Source organism: Nipponia nippon, unplaced genomic scaffold (assembly GCF_047370975.1).
Source record: "Nipponia nippon isolate SJK-2023a ecotype South Korea unplaced genomic scaffold, ASM4737097v1 scaffold_2, whole genome shotgun sequence".
Classification (NCBI taxonomy): domain Eukaryota; kingdom Metazoa; phylum Chordata; class Aves; order Pelecaniformes; family Threskiornithidae; genus Nipponia; species Nipponia nippon.
The window spans coordinates 1,523,236-1,541,473 of NW_028262336.1; the positions used below are offsets into that span (position 1 = coordinate 1,523,236).

Genomic DNA, 18,238 nt, shown 5'->3' on the forward strand with positions numbered 1-18,238 from the left:
CCGCCTTCGGTTCCTCCCCTGACGAGTCCCGTGCGATCCCGACGCTCTCCCCCTGCATCCCATCGTGTGTCCCACCCCCCGAACGCAGCGACCCCCCGGCCCTGAAGGTGCTCGGGGCCCGAGGCTCCCCTGGGACAGCCCCGGGAGGGGCCCGGACGGGGCCTCCCTTCCTCCGAGTCCGTAATTTGGGTTCCCGCCGGCCATCGTGCCCTTGTGCTCCTCTGGGACGGCGGAGATGGGCCTTTGGTGGGCTGATGGCTCCTGGGACGGGCTGGGAGCAGCCCGGCAGGGTGCTGCCGTCGTCTCCCTTTGCGGGCGTGCAGGCGAGCTGCTGTCACACGACCGTACGTAGGTATCTATCTCAACACGTACACGGTTGGCTACAGCCATTGCGGCTTTTCGTGCCAACGACACCACCCGCGCCCACCGCCGCGTCTGCGGCTGCCGCGCTCCCTCTGACACCGTACGATCGCCGGTGAGGTGGCGACGCAGCTTCGCTCGCGGGGCCGCGGTGCCACCGAGGCCACGGCCAGGCACCCCGCACGGCGGGAGGCATGAGTTAAGGCGGGAACACCAGCTCGTTAGGTTACCCCGGGCTGCGGGAGCCCCCGGGGGGGGTTCCTGTCTTTTTCGCCGCTGCCTGTCACGAAGCTCCCTTGCGGCAGCGCGGACAGGCGGCAGCTGACGGCCCGCGGCCTAACGCCGCCCTAAGGCTCCGCAGAGCAGCGCCCGCCCGCCATCGCCGCCTTCTCGGCGGCTGCCACCCCCCCGGCCGCCGCCACCGCCCCTCAGGCGGCGCCTCCTCCCGCTCCCCAGGCCCTCCCGGCTGCGCGGACTACAACTCCCGGCATGCCCCGCGGCGCGCCACCGCCCTCCCGCTTGCGCGGGGGGCGCGGCGCACGCCGGGAGCTGTGGTCTTTCCCGGGGCCGCGGCCCGCCGCTGTCGCCGTCCTGGGGTGGGCGCTGCTGCCGCGCCGGGGGCGGCCGCCGCCACCGGCCGGGCTCGCCCCGCCCCGCCCGGCGGAAGGGCTCTGCCTCCCAGCGAGCGCTGCGGGGACGCCGGAAGTGACGCAGGGTGTTCGGCGCATGCGCACTGGCGTCGCCAGCCAGCGCTGGGCAGGCAGGGAGGGAGGGAGGGAGCGGCGCTCGCGCGCCTCGGCCCCGTGAGGAGACAGCGCCGGGCCGCGCCGCGCCGGCAGCAGGTACGGGCCGGGGGGGGGGGGCCGCTGCCGGGAGCCCCGCTGCCGGGCCCGCGCCGAGCCCAGCCGAGCCCGAGCCGGCGGAGGGTGGGGGGGATAAAGGCAGCCGGGCGGTGAGCGGGGCCGGGCTGCGGGAGGAGGGACGGGTCCCCGGCGACCGGGGTGCGGGAGGCCCGGGGCTGGGGGTGCCGCCGGCTGCGGCAGCCCCCGGCCTGCGCGCGTGCAACAGGCGGGGGCGGGCGGGGCGGGGCGGGGCCGGCCGGCGCGGCGGGAGCCGGGGCCGGTCGCCTGCCGCCCGGCCGGGGCGAGCTGAGGGGCCGGGCCCGGCGGCGGGGGCAGAGGGGGGCTCCCGGGAGGCCCGTCCTGCCCCGGGGGCCCCCCGCGGGGCCGGTGGGGCGGCGGGGCTTGCGGAAGCGCCGGGCTCCGGCTTCAGAAGCGCGGCGGCGGGGAGGCGGAGAGGTCCGCGCCGCAAGGGCGGGCCCGGCCCCGCCGTCCTGTGGCGGGACGGGGCGAGAGGAGGGGCAGCGCCGGATCCCGGCGGGGGCGGGAAGGGAAGCTTTCTCCTGGGTCTTCCGAGCTCCCCCGGTTGTCCTTCCCCTCCTGATCCCGTAAAAGCTGTGCCTGCTCCCTGCAAACGTCGCCTCGTGGCCTCGCGTCACCCCGGCCACAGCAGGATCGCTTTGCCTGCCTGTATGCCACCAAGGGCTCGTGCTCTCTCCGTAGCCATGCTGGCCGTCCCCAGTTGCCCTGTCTCTGGAGGCCTTACCGCCAGCAGAAGCTCGTCCCATTCATAATCTTTAAATTCGGATTGCTCACCCAAGAATCCACGTAAGGCTGATTTTAAGCTTTGCCTCTTGAGGGCGTTTCGTGAAAACTGAAACTCTAGGCTGCAAAGATAGGTCATGAGCCGTGAAAATACTGGGCTCCTGTTTCTGCAGAATTCCCAAACGGTGCTGAATGGTTGTGTTTCATGGTCTCTTTAGCCTTTATTCAAGCTGCCGGTTCTCTGGATGTTTTTGTCCGCTGTTTTGTGCTCTGGCTGCTTGACGTTAACGAAAGACTTAACAAAGTTGGGATACGGCTGTCAGCTATCCAGAAATGGGATTGCAACTTTTTTTTCCTAGAAACTGGCGTTTTTAAAGCTATTTTGTCTATACCTGTGGCAATTAATAGTTAGAATAGAACAGTTAATAGAACGCTGTGTAAATGAATAGTTTGAATCAAACTGATTTGTGGCGTATCTGTCCTGGTTTTCATTGTAACTTCGTTATGTTGCTGTCCCTGCCACATTACCACGTGCATTGACATGTGAACAAGCTGGTTCAAAACAAGTTTGTTTCTACTTGAGCTGTGGTTGCACCTTTTAATTACCCTTTAGACATACCCACAGGCAGAGGGAAGATGAAGAGTAGCTTGAGGCATGGTAACACAAGATGACATGTGAGGTAGAGGTTTTTCTCAGAATGGGTTCCCTTGTCATAATCTTTCAAACAGCTGCAATGATGCTTCACTTCCAAGAAACATGGCTGTTTTGAGGGCTTGGGAATTTCTTTCTCCCCCTCTCTAAAACTTCTAAGCGGAGTTTTCGTTACATCCCATCACTCATTCTAACACTGTACCACGATGCTTACCTTTTGCTGTCAGTGTGCGCCATCCATTGATTTTTTTTAGATTTTTTTTTTTTCCCCCCCCCCTGATGTTATGTTCCCTGTGGTGATGTCTTCAGAGCAGGCTTGCATATGTGGTCCTGTATATTCAGCTGAGTGCGGATTCCGGGAGAAGTCACAGCTTAGCCCATTTGGAAGGGGAAAGGCAGCAACAGCCCATGGCAGCAGCACTGACCAAAGACACTCTGAGAACTGAAAGTACTACGGTCAGACCTTGTAGCAGTTTCTGAAAGGTTCTTTATAGAGACCTCTAAGTGTAAATGTTTACTTAACCAGATTGTTTGATAGTCTTGTTTCAACTTCACTGTTCCCATACAGTGCTCTTTTTTCCCCCCCCTTTCTGTTGAATAAGCTAAAGTGAACAGAATGGGATGTTTTGTTTTAGACTGTCCTGTATCTGGCAGGCTTGCTTTGATATCCTTCTGTTTGTCTCTCCCCAAGATTGTGGAATTTTTCTTCTGAAGTGTTTACAAGCCCTGGAGGGGGCAGATGGGGGGCTCAACTCATATCCTTAAGAGCACAAAAGGAAACTGTACCTTTAAAGGCAACAGTAAAGAAGTTGCTAGGTTGCAAAACCTCACTTTGTGGCAAGAGGTGAGAGGTTAATGGATGTAAAGCAGTGCCCTCCAGAAAGATGGAGATCAAGTCTATGTCAAAAAGCATAAAATATAGCAGATAAAAAAGAAGGAAAAAAGCGATGTGATTTAGGGTTAGGGGCTTTAATGGAAATTGGAAACATAAGGGGAAATAGAAGAGCAGCAGCAAACAGCTGAATTTAGTGGATTCGTTTAAATACTTCTGAAGGTCAAAGGGAATAGGGGTGTGAGGGAGCCTGGTAGGCTATGAGCAAGTCAAGAAAAATAAAAGATGTTAAAGGAATTACTCACTCGATGAAATGTTGTGAGTGGCTGAAATACCTAAACAGGAGCTTCTGGGATGGTGCAATGGACAAACAACAAGTTAGAAAGACCAGGCCGCCTCTTTTTTCAGAGAACAAGAGTGCAAGCTGAACTGATACGACTAAGGGGCTAAAGCCTAATGGAAGTTCTTGTTTAAAGAATATAATAATACTAATGAAAAAAAAATGCTGATGTAAATTGCAGAGATAAGGGGCAGCGATATGGTAGCAAGTCAGTTTTTCTTCTGCTCTGAAGAAAAAAAACCCATCCTTCGTCTGCTACAGCTTTTGAAGTCTGTCAAGCAAGTAATGGATTGAACTGCTCTCTGTTACTTCCAAGAATGAATGTGGGGTTTTCAAAATACAAAATGCCAGCAGTAGGATGCAAGGCCCGTAGAAATATCAGTACTTTTTAATAGTTTTGAAGAAGGTAGAGGAACTCTGGAAAAACAGCAAGGGTAAGTTTAAACAAAACACTCAGTGAAAACCTCTGCTAAATATAAAATCTGTAGAACAGTAGGGCTGGAAATTATATTATGCCACCTCATGAATGTCGTGAGCTGCATTAAACGTTATGCAGGCTTAATAATTAATTTTGAGGATAAAAAGTAGAGGTAGTCTGAGGCAGGTGACAGACAGTAAATTTCAGGAGAATTGGTTTAAAAAGGATGCTAGCAGGAGGAGGGTATGAAAAAGTGGTAGGAAGCAGTGGTAGATCGGACATGGCATTGTTACTGCTGTTGATCCATTCGTGTAAGACAGGAGTAAACGGAGTTCAGTGACATAGAAGAAATTTTAAATTGGGATAAAGTGAATACTTTCTTGAAACATAATTAATGCTTAATGTCATGAGGCGGCAGAAGCTAAAAGCATTAGAATTGAAAGAAATACGACTGTGTTCCTGGGTGTATATAGAGAGTAATAGACTCTGAGTTTTACGAGTGTGCCATAAGACTTAAGGTGTAGCTAGTCACCAGCTGCTGAAAGCTTCCTTATGATCTAGAGTAATTATTTTCTCTTTTTCTATTTTTATTTGGTAGTTCAGACTGCTTGCCAGGCTCAGCAGGAGGATTCATATGTTCTGCGAGAAACTAACTGGTGTGACACACACAGATCTTCGTTTATTTGATTTTCTTTTATTACAGCCTGGGCATAAAGTCGAGCTTATAGATAAGTGATATGCTGATTTTAGAAATAAATATCCCGTGGCTAAACATCCTGGATGTATTTATCTCCAAACCAGGCATTGTAAGCCTACCAAATCTAGTGCTAATTGAAAGCAAATTCACCTGTTGATATATGAAAATGTCATTTTGGCAAACAGGCCACCTTTTGATGGCACACAAACCACAACTTACCTTTAAGCAAAGTCAGGTAATAATGTTGTGGTTAGCATTAGGTTGTTGTGATGTGTTTGGTTTTTGGTTTTTTTTTTTTTTTTTTTGTCTGAAGCAGGATGAGATTGCCTCTTAAAAGATGCAGGACTCCTTTGTATAGCTTCCACGCGATCACCTCTTTAGCTGCCGATGTGTTCTTGTTTTGCTTTTTTTTGTGTTGAGAAATGATGAGAAGGAAACGAGGTGTCTTTGTGAATGTGCTGCCTGGTGGATTTGGGAGCTTCTGGCAGGAGGGGTGCTAGGTGTAAACGGGACGAGGGAGGCAGCGAGCCTCATCAGGCTTTAAAGCTCCTGCGGGTTTTGGCTTGAGGCGGCTGATACATCGGTATTATGTCGCTCTTTTGGTTGCTGATGTCCAAAGCTAGTATGGAACCAGTAGAATTTTGACTTACTGTTATTTTTGTGCTTTCGCACACGTACCTTCTATAATGCTGAGTCACAGCAACCAATACGTTTGTTGAAGGCAAATTTGTCATCGGGGAGGCAGGTTTGGTTTCAGTGCCTTCTGATACTCACAACACCGAACAAAAGTTGCTTGAAACTACAAAGTCAACTTAATTAATAATTTAGTTTATTTTTAACCTAATTTGAAGTATGGTGTCTGGGATTGCTTATTTGCATGATATGAAACGCTGAAAGGTGCACTCTTGTTCTCTTGTAACGAATGTGTGGGGCACGTTAGGATGTTAGAAATGTTAAGATGATTTTTTTTTTTTCTGACAGATGATGACTGTCGAATAATAGAGATGACTGTTGTTTTTCAAACGGTTTTTAGATATGACCTTACGGAAAATACATTGTGGATCAGTTCATTCTGTAGGTGCAGGGAGGATGTAATCAAAACACAGATGAATCTCTGCTTTAAAAGAAAAACAGATTGCATTTTAGTTTGGCACACAGGAGTAATCACTTCTGTTATTTTGTGTAGACAGGCACGTTAACATGAGGTTATTTTTTTTTAATGTTAGTATAATCCTGTGCGGCTGAAAAGTTTTAATTCCCCATCACTAGCTGCTTTGTTTTATGACTTGTGGGAACTTTTTGGTTTCAGGTTGATTGTGGACGGTGGGGTTCTAGAAATCAGGGTGAGGTTTTTTCATTTAAGCAGATTTATTGCACTGCAACGAGTTTGAGTGCAGTAAAGGAATTTTGTGTTTGCAACTGAAATCAGAAAGGCTCAGCTGACAATTTTGAAGATGTTTTCCTTTTAAGTTGACCTGCCTTTGAGAGTCAGGTTTTTTTGCCTTCTTGCTCAAATTAAAAGCTTTCTGGAACTTTGAAAGCTGTATCTGCTGCCTTGTTAAGTCAAAATGGACCTTTAAAAAACGGAACTCAAAACATCATGGAAGTATCTTCGTGATAGTAAATGTATAGTGAAGTGCTAGATATGCTGTGTATAATCTCTTATTGATTTTTTTTCTTAATTATTTTGTTTCTTTCAGGTGTGTTTTTAGTGTAAAAAGGGATGAACAGGAGCCTGGCCAGCTGGTGTTGGCCTGATTTTACGCACATCTCTTAAAAAAACCCCTGTTTTTTGTAAGCACAGAAGATCTTTCTGAATGTTACTGGGGGTATACTCAATTGACCCTTCGAGATAAGTCATTTTGCAGAAATACCTTTGATATGATGGTTGTTTATTTTTATTGTAACCACCTTTTCAGCCGTTTTTTCTTCTGTGGAAGATGAGGAGGTCACATTGTTGAAATGTGACATCTCTACAAACTTGACATCAGGTATCAGTTCCTTCAGGAATTGTCCTCAACAGTGTTTAGCTAACGCAGTCTGTTTGCTTTTCTCTTTTTTTTGTTTGCTTTTAAGCAGCAGTCAGTATTGAGGCTTTCAATTCGCCTGTAATATCACGTTCCATATTGTACAAAATTGTATGTCTTTTCAGGCCTTGCATTAATTGTTTTAAGATTGTTCTCGCTTTTAAGCAAGTACCAGTCCAACTTGCCGAGTGGCGTAGAACTAGAACATGCCAAACTTGCTATAGATCGGCTGGATTAGTACTTGGTTTGCTATTTCACGGGTTTATAAAGGTGCTAGAACAGAAACAGTTGTGAATTAAGGCATGCTACTGGGCATGGAAAAAACCTAATAGGACTAGGAAGCCTGCAAAATAAAGCAGGTTTGAAAGATGGGGAGATGGGTAGTGATGCCATTAAGAAGTCCCCTTCTTACTTCCAGTTTGGGACAGAAAGTCCTTAAAAGTCTGAACCCTGTTTGAAGGCTATATGTCCTATCCATGTTTAGCTACGACTCTTATGTTACATTTGAAGCTCCTTTAATTGTCTGGCCATTTGGATAGCAGAAGGTGGTGGGTCTGTTTCTTCTCCAGCCTTCTTGTGTGATGGTTGCCCCAGGAGTGTGGGTCCCTGCTCTTCCGCATAAAGCGAAGTCTCTCGTTCCTGCTAGTGAATGGCACTCGTGCCTGCTGCTGCAGTTTTCCCCAGCCACAGAAATTCACACAATTAGTTTGTGTCCTTGTTAGCACTAGGTTCTGCTATTATCGTCAGCAAAACTTACTTTGCAGGTCTTTACAAATACTGTAACTGTTAATTTTATAGTGCCTGTGAGACGTGTTTCCCAATCCCATTTTACAGCTAGAGAAAGTTAAGCACAGGTTTTAGGAATCGCCTGTGTTTGCTTGAACAATGGCTTCTTGTAGTTGAGACGGGTAAATGTCCCTTCCTCTAGATGTGCTGAGCTTTACAAGAGTCTGAAGACATTGGAAATTGGGAAGTAACACCCTTGTGCCTCAGGTGATAGGGGTGTTTCTACTCACGGGCGTTCCCATAGACCCCTATAATCCAGTATGCTTTGTCAAATCATTTTGCAAAAGAAGCAGATACAGCCTCACCAAAATATTTATCTGATCGAGCCAGTTTTTCAAACAACAGGAGGTGGCAGTGAAGAGAGAAGTCAGTCTGCTGATTTGCTGTATTTTCTTTTTTCCCCCTTAGATAACACTGTCAACAGTGTAGAGACTTGGTGGACATGTTTTCATCTCTCTAGGATGATGGCAGATGTAAGATGTTGCTCTAGAAGTTTTTTTCCAGGGAAATAGGATTAATCCCAGGTGATATTTTTATTATTCTACGCCATATATTATTCATGGTTTTATTATGAAGACCTTTCGTTGTCTGTCACCTCCAAGAAAGCTGACAGTTTATTTCCACAAGATTTAAATACTTCTGTTAGCATCCTGAACCTGTTGCCTTAGAATTGTCAAAAAGCATATTAGAAGGATTTTCCAAAATCTAGACTTCATGGGGGGAAAAAAAAAAAACCCAAACACATTTGCGGCCAAAATGTTGGATTTGTAGGGAGTGTGTTGATGAGAGTAACGAATGACCAAGTGCTGCTTTCAGGGTAGTATTTTAAATTGGGTGGGTTTTCTGGTCCCTCACGAAGAGCGTCAGAAGATGATGCATCCTGTAACCAGAGCCCAGGGAATTGCTCAAACATCTGTCCAGGCTGTGCTGCAGGTATTTGGCGTGATGGCAAGAAGCATGATTGTGAGGAAACTTTAATTCTCTAGGAGGTCTAGAGTCCTATGGCAGAGCCAACAAACAAAAATCTCCTTGGAAGTAAAGGTTTTGTAGCGTAGCTGAACCATTTTTTTATCTTGAATAATTCCAGCTTCTGACAGTGCTTAGAGTTCCGTCTTGACAGTGCCGTTTCCAACATGGGTTGTCCTTTCAGGGCCGGCAGTGCCTCTCGTATCTTTTCACTGTCTCTCTGGCAGCAATGTAAAGGAGGGACAGCAGTTTGACGGTACAGTAGAGCTCACAAGTATGCCTCCAGTGAATCCGTTCCTTCTGACGACTGCCTGTTAGTTCGGAAATGCAGACTGGTAGGATGTCGGATTGTGGATCTTCAAGGTAACTTTTTTTATCACTTACACCGTTTCTCTTCAACCTCCTTGTCTGCCTTCGCTTTCACGTCTTCCTCTTCTGATGTATTTTCATCGGAAGGTAGAATTTCTTGTACAGGTCTACACTTCTGAAATACATTCTTTTTTTTTTTTTTTCCTTCTTATTCCCACCCCTAATTCCAAAGAAGGAAGGTTTGTCTCTAACAGTCTTTAATATCAGCAATGCATTTGGTCATCTTCGCTTCAGTCATCTGGGTTATATATACCATTATGCAGGTCTTGATTTGTAAGGCCTTTATTTTTCCATCTGGATACCTCTGACGTGTGGAATATCCGAGAGTATTAGTCACGTGGCATTCCTTCTGGCAAAGCCCTGAATTCTAGTGACAGTGATATCTGATTTAAGAAGGCAGGGAGTTCGTTTTTGTTCCTATCTAGATGATTGCTTGGGCCAAGGTAGGTTATTGCAGTAAGTGACTCTGTGTTTCCCAGTGCCTCTGAATTTCTTTGACTTGATAAGCAAGGAGAAGTGCAGTACTTTTCCTTTCTCCTAGAAGTGTGTGCCTAGAACACATCCATGTTTGGTCGGGTACTTGTCTTGATCAGCGAAAAATTTGAATGATTTCCTTAGGGAAATGCAGACCTTCAGGAATAGGCGGTGTTTTAAATTTTACTATAAATCATTTTTTCATGGCAGCCAAACTGAGGAGGAGAAGGTGTCATATGGGGTTTTAGTGGTGCTGCACAAAAACCCCCAAAATACAGCATGAAAACTCCTCACCAGGTTGCCAGAGGTTTTTATCTGTAGACAGGAGTATCCAAAAAATGTGGAAAATACTATGCTATCTTTAGGAAAGAAAAGCTGGGTAGAACATTTCCATGACAACCACCACAGATTTTCACCAGAAGTAGCATTAATTTTGATAGTGCAGAGAAGATCCAGGGTTTGCTGTTTGCTGTGAAGAAATTACCACGGGCGAATTTAAAGCGACCATCGAAAGATTTTCGGTTAAGCCACAACAGAACTGCTGAAGACGAGTGAGGCAATTTGAAGTTGTTTTGCCTCTGTGGTTTAGTCTGAGGGAAAGGCTGCATCCTGAAAAATGGAAGAGGAGATTTGAAGCAAACAATCCTTGGATGACCGTAACAACTAACAGAGGATTATTATATTTTTCAGTCCTAAAAAAATAATGCGTGTGCTCACGCTGAATAGGTCTAAAGATGCTAACAGCAGGTGTGGGTTAGACGAAATCCTGCATGTGGTCATTGAATTTTTCACCAGTAGTCAGGGACCCAGTAAAAGAATGATGAAGGAAGAATTGATTTTAGGAGATATTGAGGATACTACAAAAGCTGCTTTCAGAAAATAACTTTGGATTTAATAGTTATACAGGTTAGGTAGGCAGGTGTATAAAATGGATATGTGTCTATGTGTTGGGATTTGGTTTATTTAGTACCAGTGAGGGACTACTATGAAATAAATTATTGAACTCATTACTAGTTGAAATGGTAACTTCTCAGTGGTGAAAGGAGCTTAATTTTTTTTAACCTTTAATAGAAGAAACTGTCTTCCCAGTCATTTGGTGGTAGGAATTTGTAGGAAGGCTTTACTCCCAGGTAAAACACAATATGCTGTTTTGAAAGGATTTTAAGTGTACAGATTATTCAAAAAATAAGGGAAGGGGTTAGTCAGCAAAGCGAGCTGTCTGGAAAGTCAGAAATGAACATAGGCAAAAGTTGCAGCTAAAGCTTGTGAAGGGTGTAATAAATAGAAGATAATTCTTGTAAAGCCGTTAGGTAGAGGGGTTGAGGTAAAATCAGAGAATTCAAATAAATCCCGTACCTGTATTTTCAATAAATGAAATGATGATATGATGTACAATGGGAGAGGGCTAATAGAGCTCTGAGAGGAAAAATGAAAATTACCACCTTAAAGTCAGAAGCAAAATTCATTGGAAGAAATTAATAGACAAGTTGGGAGATGAGGGGAAACTGGGTAAGTACGATAAGGAAGAATACGCTAAGGAAACTGGCTGGTGATGAAGCTGGATGGTGTCATTGATGTTTAGAAACGCTGGAACATCATACAGAGGGCCTATATAATAGAAATTAGGTGAAATTCAGTATTAAGAAATGAAGATGTTCCCTGTCAAGGATTTTTTTAAATTAAGAACTTTTAGGGATTGAAAGCGAAGGTGTGAAATGACCACATTTGCTATCGAAGTCCTGAAATCCCAAATGCAGGCAAATATAGTGTTGTGAGTTTGAGAAGACGTGTTTCAGCCCAAAATAGAGAATTATTAATAATGTCACGGAAGGCCTGAGATCTTACCTGGGCTGTTGTGTTTGCCCATGTTTGCTCACGTTGAAGGGCCGATTGACTGGAGTGGCCGCAAAGCCGTTTTCCTGCTAGGCAGGTCCTCTTAGCTCAGGGTTCTCCATCTGGTGTTCAAGTTCATTTTGCTAGTTCTAAAATACATCAAATATTTCTTCCAAAATGTTTTAGAAACAGAAGAAATTTTGTGCTCTGAGCATTTGTTAGCCTGAACTTCTTTTTACAGTTAAAATCCAGGGCTTCCCCAAATCGTTTGTGTGTTTAATATACAGGTAGTAGTCATTTAAACTAAAACCAGGAAGAAAACGTCATTGCCAAGCGTATTGCAAGAAACGTGAACACTTTAAGCTCAGACACCTCAACACAGGAAGAAAGGGGTCTCTAAGCTGTTAAGAGTGATGTAGGGAACTTCTACAGTGCTGTTCCCCAGGGCTCAGTGTTGGGGCCGGTCCTGTTCAACATCTTCACTGATGATCTGGATGAGGGGATTGAGTGCGCCCTCAGTCAGTTTGCAGGTGACACCAAGCTGGGCAGGAGTGTTGATCTGCTGGAGGCCCTGCAGAGGGCCCTGGCCAGGCTGGATCGTTGGGCTGGGCCAACTGCATGAGATTCAACAAGGCTCAGGGCCGGCTCCTGCCCTTGGGTCACAACAACCCCAGGCAACGCTGCAGGCGTGGGGAGGAGTGGCTGGAGAGCTGCCTGGTGGAAAAGGACCTGGGGGTGTTGGCTAACAGCCACCTGAACATGAGCCAGCAGTGTGCCCAGGTGGCCAAGAGGGCCAATGGCTTGTATCAGGAATAGTGTGGCCAGCAGGACCAGGGAGGTGATGGTGTCCCTGTATTCGGCATTGGTGAGGCCGCCCCTCGAGTGCTGTGCTCAGCGCTGGGCCCCTCACCCCAAGAAGGCCATGGAGGGGCTGGAGCGTGGCCAGAGCAGGGCAACGAAGTTGGTGAACGGTCTGGAGCACAGGTCTTATGAGGAGTGGCTGAGGGAGCTGGGGGTGCTCAGCCTGGAGAAGAGGAGGCTGAGGGGAGCCCTCATCGCTCTCTACAACTGCCCAAAAGGAGGTTGTAGCGAGGTGGGGGTCGGTCTCTTCTCCCCAGTAACAACTGATAGGACGAGAGGAAACGGCCTCAGTCTGCACCAGGGGAGGTTTAGGTTGGATATTAGGAAAAACTTCTTCCCCGAAAGGGTGGTCAAGTGTTGGCCCAGGCTGCCCAGGGAAGGGGTTGAGTCTCCATCCCTGGAGGGATTTAAAGAACGGATAGATGTGGTGCTCGAGGACATGGTATAGATGGACTTGGCAGCGCTGGGTTAACGGTTGGACTCGATGATCTTAAGGGTCTTTTCCAACCTTGACAATTCTATGATTCTGGCGTTCTGAGATTTATCTTTTTGTAGGACCTTTATTTAAAAAAAAAAGCCATTTCAGCCAGAGCCTTTTCAGCAGAATTAGGCTGCTGAATTACTTGCCTATATGCTAGGTTTTTGTGTTGCATTCAGTGCAGTCCGTGAGTAACGAATCTTGAATAACAGTAGTTTTGTGTCCCTTAACAGTTTTTTCAATCCCAGTTGGCAGAACAGAGTAATGCTTGAGGTAATGCCTGAAATGTCTTCTGTGAAAGTCAGTTCTGATCATCAGGATTCTTACAAACGGTTGTCAGGTAGCCGCAACTTAAAAAGAGGCTCTAATGAGAAGCACATTTGGGTATCCTCTTTTTTTTTTTTTTTTTTTTTTTTTAGTCTCTGTGCTAACTGAAAGAAGAGGAGGTTAGATCAGACTCGATTATGTGTTTGATGTATTTTAAATAGGAAACCTAAGCTGTTTAGAGTCTGCATACACTCATGTTGCTCCATTTTAAAGTAAAAAGTGCACAGGAGATCATTTATCACCTGGTGATTCTGTGCTTAGGGAATTTGAGGTAGGTAGCATATTTAATACAACATGTTACGGCATTTGAAAGAGACCCTTAAAAGCCCTGTAGAGTAACTTCTTATATCGTGTAGTTTCCTAAAGTTTGTATTACGGATTTGCAGGTATTAACAACGTATTGGAGCTTCTGCGTCTGTATGAAGATGCATGGAAATACCGAGATGCTCTGAATTTGGTTCCCAGCCTTTTTCGGATTTAAAGGGGGGATGTAAGGAGAGAAGCGGCAGCAGAATGGAGGACTAAGAGTAGAGGCGTGATCCACAGCCCTTTGATTAAGGGTGGCGTGGTCTTTCCGCACAGTTCTATAGCTGTTGTTTTATGCGGAGCAGCTCCAAAGTGCAGCACAATACATGTGAAAATCATCATGGTCAGCTATAAATGCCGATCCACTGAGTTGCACAAGACAGTACTTCGAAATCCTAGACTGAAAAAAGGCCCTCCTGCCTGAGCAGTGGCAGGATTAGAGGCTGGCGGTGGGGAGGAGGGGAAGAATAGCACTGCTTGCTTTGCAGGAGTGAGCATTTTCAGTGGTTAAGCCATCCTCACCTGAAATTTCTCTCTCCGTTTCGTTTTTCTTGTAGGTCTTGTCTGGATAGAAGGAACACAGAATTGTATTGAATTAACTTAAAATGTGGGCTTGGAGTGCAAAATAGCACCTGTACTAACTTGCTGAGTGAATTAAGCTAAAAAGCTGCTAAGACCCTTTCACTTTTAAGGGAAGACAGGGGAAAATAACTAGTTTGGCTAATTCCCTGCATGGAGAAATGTTAAGATTTATTAGCGCAGCTTTCTTTTCAGCCCAGGCTGTATCCTCTGCCTTCTCTATCTCAGTTCTTTCTTAATAGAATATTTAACTTATTCATGCCTTGCAGCCTCAGTGAGTAAAATAGAAGTTTGTTAGTCTGTGAAGAACTGGCACACCGAAGTGACAATTCTGTGAAATCTCGCTTTACACCGTCTAAGTTGTTGGAAGTTAGGTGATGGGAGATGGAGGGCAGTGGCTGGAAGTGCACGGCTACAGAGATTGAGAGACGGAGACAGAATATAAAATGATGTGTTGCAGAAGAGTAATTGTTTTCTGACTTCTCTCTTTAATTGCATTGTAAAGGAATCATGACGACCTCAGGAAAAGAGAATTTCCGACTGAAGAGCTACAAGAACAAATCTCTAAACCCTGATGAGATGCGTCGCAGGCGGGAGGAAGAGGGTCTTCAACTACGGAAGCAAAAGAGAGAAGAACAGGTACCGTACTACAGTTGTGATAACTGCAGCCACTCCTGAAACAGTCTTGCCTTGCACCGTCTCTAGCTCTTTGCTTCTCCCAAGCCCTTCTTAGTCATTCCTGCCCTGACAGAGTCATACGTAGTCAGTCTGAAATCAGTCACTTGCAGACTTTATTGCCTCTTCTGCAAGCTCCACAAAACGTAGTGTGAGTGCTCCTCATTCGCTCCAGTGCAAGATCGGCCAGAGCAGCCTGGCGATAAAGGTGTTTTGAACAAAGCTGTCTCACCTTGCACTGAAGGTGATTGAGGAATTCCTGGTTTGTTATTTGTTTATGGTGGGTGTGTTTTTGTGGTTTTGCTACCTGAGTTGTGGTGGCTCTAATCTCTGTTCAAAGAGTGGCAAGCTGGCGTGAAATGGAAGGAAACATTAGAGCTAGAATAAGAGGAGGAGAAGGTCTGACCAAGTCCTTATAAGTTGCAGTAATGATTTTCTTGAGGGAAGAAATAATTTGTTGACCTGATTCTTCTCAATTTTCTGTCTTTTAAGTTTCAGTTAATTTATGAATTGACAAAAGTTCATGCTACGCTTGTGCCCATAAGACTGGTACCTTGAGTAGTGGATTTAGTATGTGTTGTAAGCAAAATGATGGAGAAGAATTATTGGAAAAGAAGCTTCTCTCCCTGCTCATGTCTTGCTAGTTCTTACTGCTTCATTCACATTGCAAAGTGCTCTGCAGGTTTAATCGGGAAACAGCAGCCGTGACAAGACATGATGCAAACCATCTTCTGACAAAATGAGGTAGCACTGAACAATTCTCCCTTTTGTTCTTAGTTGTGTTCATTGGAAGCTCTAAGGGATTGGTTCAGTTTCAAACAAAGTTGTAATGAAGCTTTCCTCATCAGTGTTGAGGTTTCTGGAGTTAGAAGGAAGATAGTAGTATGCTTGTGGGTGGGTCAGGTGGGTAATCTGTTCTGTTTCATGTCGCTTTCACGGTGTCAGATGCTTTCAAGGAAAGTCAGGAATTGCAATACTTCTGGATTTTGCTCAGTAACCGCAGGTAGCACTTGCAGACTACTGGTAGCATAGAACATCGTCGGTCTTAGTTGTAAAGCCGTTACTAAATGAGGAAAACGATGAGTCATTTTCTGTCCTATCTGTGCTTCTGACTGCCGTTGGACCTGATTACTACAGGTTGGCTCAATAAAGTGTATGGCAGTATTTCCTTCTGTGAAGGAAAATTGTTAGTCCTAACTGGACTGACAGTGGAACAGAAGTGGAGCTGCAAGCAGAATCTGCCACTCTATAATTTCAGACATTGCACAGGTTCTTCTCTTTTATGTATTTGGCACATAGGCCATTGAAGTTTGTTTAAATACCGTTTTTTGTTTTTGTGGTGTGTTGTTTGTTTTTTTTTTTTTAAGCTGAACAACCCCACAAAACCAGCCTCAGGCCTCTGAATTTTCACGTAACTTGCCAACGTATGAATTTTTGTTTAAGATCGTATTTGAGCACGTTTGAGCTTGACTCGGCACATCATAGAGTAGCTTTGAAGGAACAGCGTTCCCCAAGGATGCCTGTCACTGACCTAGGGTTGCTGTAGACTCAGCAGTTTTGCATGTTGTTTCCTCCCCATCTTCTCTGGAGAGAAAGAGTAACAGCAGGTCTGCCCCAGGGCTCTGCCTTGCCTGTCTGCAGTGGTGCAAATCGGACATGGCTTGATGCTGGAGTCTTCTTTCCTGACCTCAACAGGCCAAGCAGCACCCCCAAACCCATCTTGTCATTGCTAATGCTTCTTCCAATGAGACAGCTGGGTTAAGGGGAGAAGCTGTAGCCTCTCTAGCTCTCCTCGTGACAGCTCAAACTGGGCACCTTCTCTAAGTGGTAGCAACCAAATTCTGTTCATCCCAGTGTCGTTTCTTTAGACCAATCCCATGTGATCATCCTCCAAAGCCCTCTCTGCCACAGCAACTCAATTACCCCAGCCTCTGCAGGTGTTCTGCAGAGATCTGTTATGCGCAGCAATTTTTCAGGTCTTTGAGCCCCAGCGTCCTCTGCCACTCATTTGCAAGAAAGCAATTGTCTGGAAGCTAGCGAGAGCTCGTAGGTTGGAGGGGGACGATGGAGAAGAGAAGGGAATGTCAGTGAGGATTTTCCAGAAATGTTGGGAGCCAGTATTCTATCACATCGCTGTTTTCATTTACTCCATAACTAAACTTTCTCCATTTACTGTCTGGAGGAGGCCTGTAGCCAGCACACTAGCTGTTGTGGTGTAACCCCAGCCAGCAACTAAGCACCGTGCAGCCGCTCGCTCGCTCCCGCCCCGGTGGGATGGGAGGGAGAACTGGAAGAGTAAAAGTGAGAAAACTCGTGGGTTGAGGTAAAGACAGTTTAATAGGTGAAGCAAAAGCTGCGCGCGCAAGCAAAGCAAGGAACTCATTCACTGTTTCCCATCGGCGGGCAGGTGTTCAGCCATCCCCAGGAAAGCAGGGCTCCGTCATGCATAAGGGTGACTTGGGAAGACAAACGCCATCGCTCCAAACATCCCCTCCTTCCTTCTTCTTCCCCCAGTTTATATACTGGGCATGATGTCATATGGTATGCAGTAGCCCTTGGGCCGGTCTGGGTCAGCTGTGCTGGCTGTGCCCCCTCCCAGCTCCTTATGCACCGCGCAGGGCATGGGAAGCTGAAAAGTCCTTGGCTAGTATAAATGCTGCTTAGCAACAAGTAAAACATCAGGGTGTTAGCAGCATTATTCTCATCCTAAATCCAAACCACAGCACTATACCAGCTCCTAAGAAGAAAACTAACTCTATCCCAGCTGAAACCAGGGCACTGGCTTCTTTCAGGTGACAGCGTACGTCACTTTTATTGCAGCCTAACGTGACATGCTGTGTATATATTGGCTATATAATATCTATTAAATGCTTTCTCTCTTTAGTTGTTTAAACGCCGAAATGTTGCAACAGCTGAGGAAGAAGCGGAGGAGGAAGTCATGTCAGATGGTGGCTTCCATGAGGCTCAGATGAACAACATGGAGATGACTTCTGTAAGTGATGAGAAAGGAATACAGTGTTTGTTGAAACTGAGCAAGCCTGTCATGCGGTGACTTGAGGGGAATGGAATTGCAGAAAAATGTGGAAAACGGCATTCAAAGAGCTTATGGACAGCTCTTAAACACCTTTCTCGGTGAACTGCCCTGAAACAGATGACATGAGAGAAGAAAGTTATGGATAGAGTGAGTGGTTGCTCCGTGGATATGCTTTCAAGAAAATGAAATAAAATGTCGTTGTTCCAGGCAGGCTGATTACTTCCTGGCTTTGATGTTCACCGTTACGGCTGATTTTATCAACTGTTGCACAGAGTTGTTGGGTTTTTTTAATCTGAAATTCATAATGCTTGAAACATGAAAATACAAACCCGGCAATGTGTTATTGGAGTTTACAGAGTAAAAAGGAGCTCAGTGGAAGACTTTGTTAGAGGACTTTCAGGTGGCACTGTTTTTAGGCAGTGTTGGAAACACAGCTAGACCTAGCTTATCTATCTGCATGTGTCCTTAAACTCCTTTCCAAGCTGGAATTTCATCTGGCAGGAAAACCTTTTAGTGGAAATGAGACTTTTCTGCTTTCTCCCTGTTTCTTTACCACAGTCTTCTCCCTGGAAAGAAAAATGGCAAGAGATTCGGGCTGTAACAGAGAGGTTTAAGGACAG

The 18,238-nt window shown here is 46.1% G+C and overlaps 1 protein-coding gene across 3 annotated transcripts in view; it reads left to right on the forward strand.

Annotated features, from left to right (window-relative positions):
• The first annotated feature begins 1,111 nt into the window (after positions 1-1,111).
• Positions 1,112-18,238, forward strand: part of KPNA1 (karyopherin subunit alpha 1) — a 54,601-nt gene continuing 37,474 nt past the window's right edge. The window contains exons 1-3 of one of the 3 annotated variants that reach the window (XM_087757429.1): positions 1,112-1,202; positions 14,415-14,548; positions 17,469-17,576. In XM_087757429.1, coding sequence (XP_087613555.1) covers positions 14,420-14,548; positions 17,469-17,576 — 237 coding nt within the window. In that variant the 5' untranslated portion in view covers positions 1,112-1,202; positions 14,415-14,419. Of the gene's footprint in view, positions 1,203-8,900; positions 9,046-14,414; positions 14,549-17,468; positions 17,577-18,238 lie in introns of those variants that run through there. The other 2 variants (XM_087757430.1, XM_087757431.1) reach the window with 2 other exon arrangements.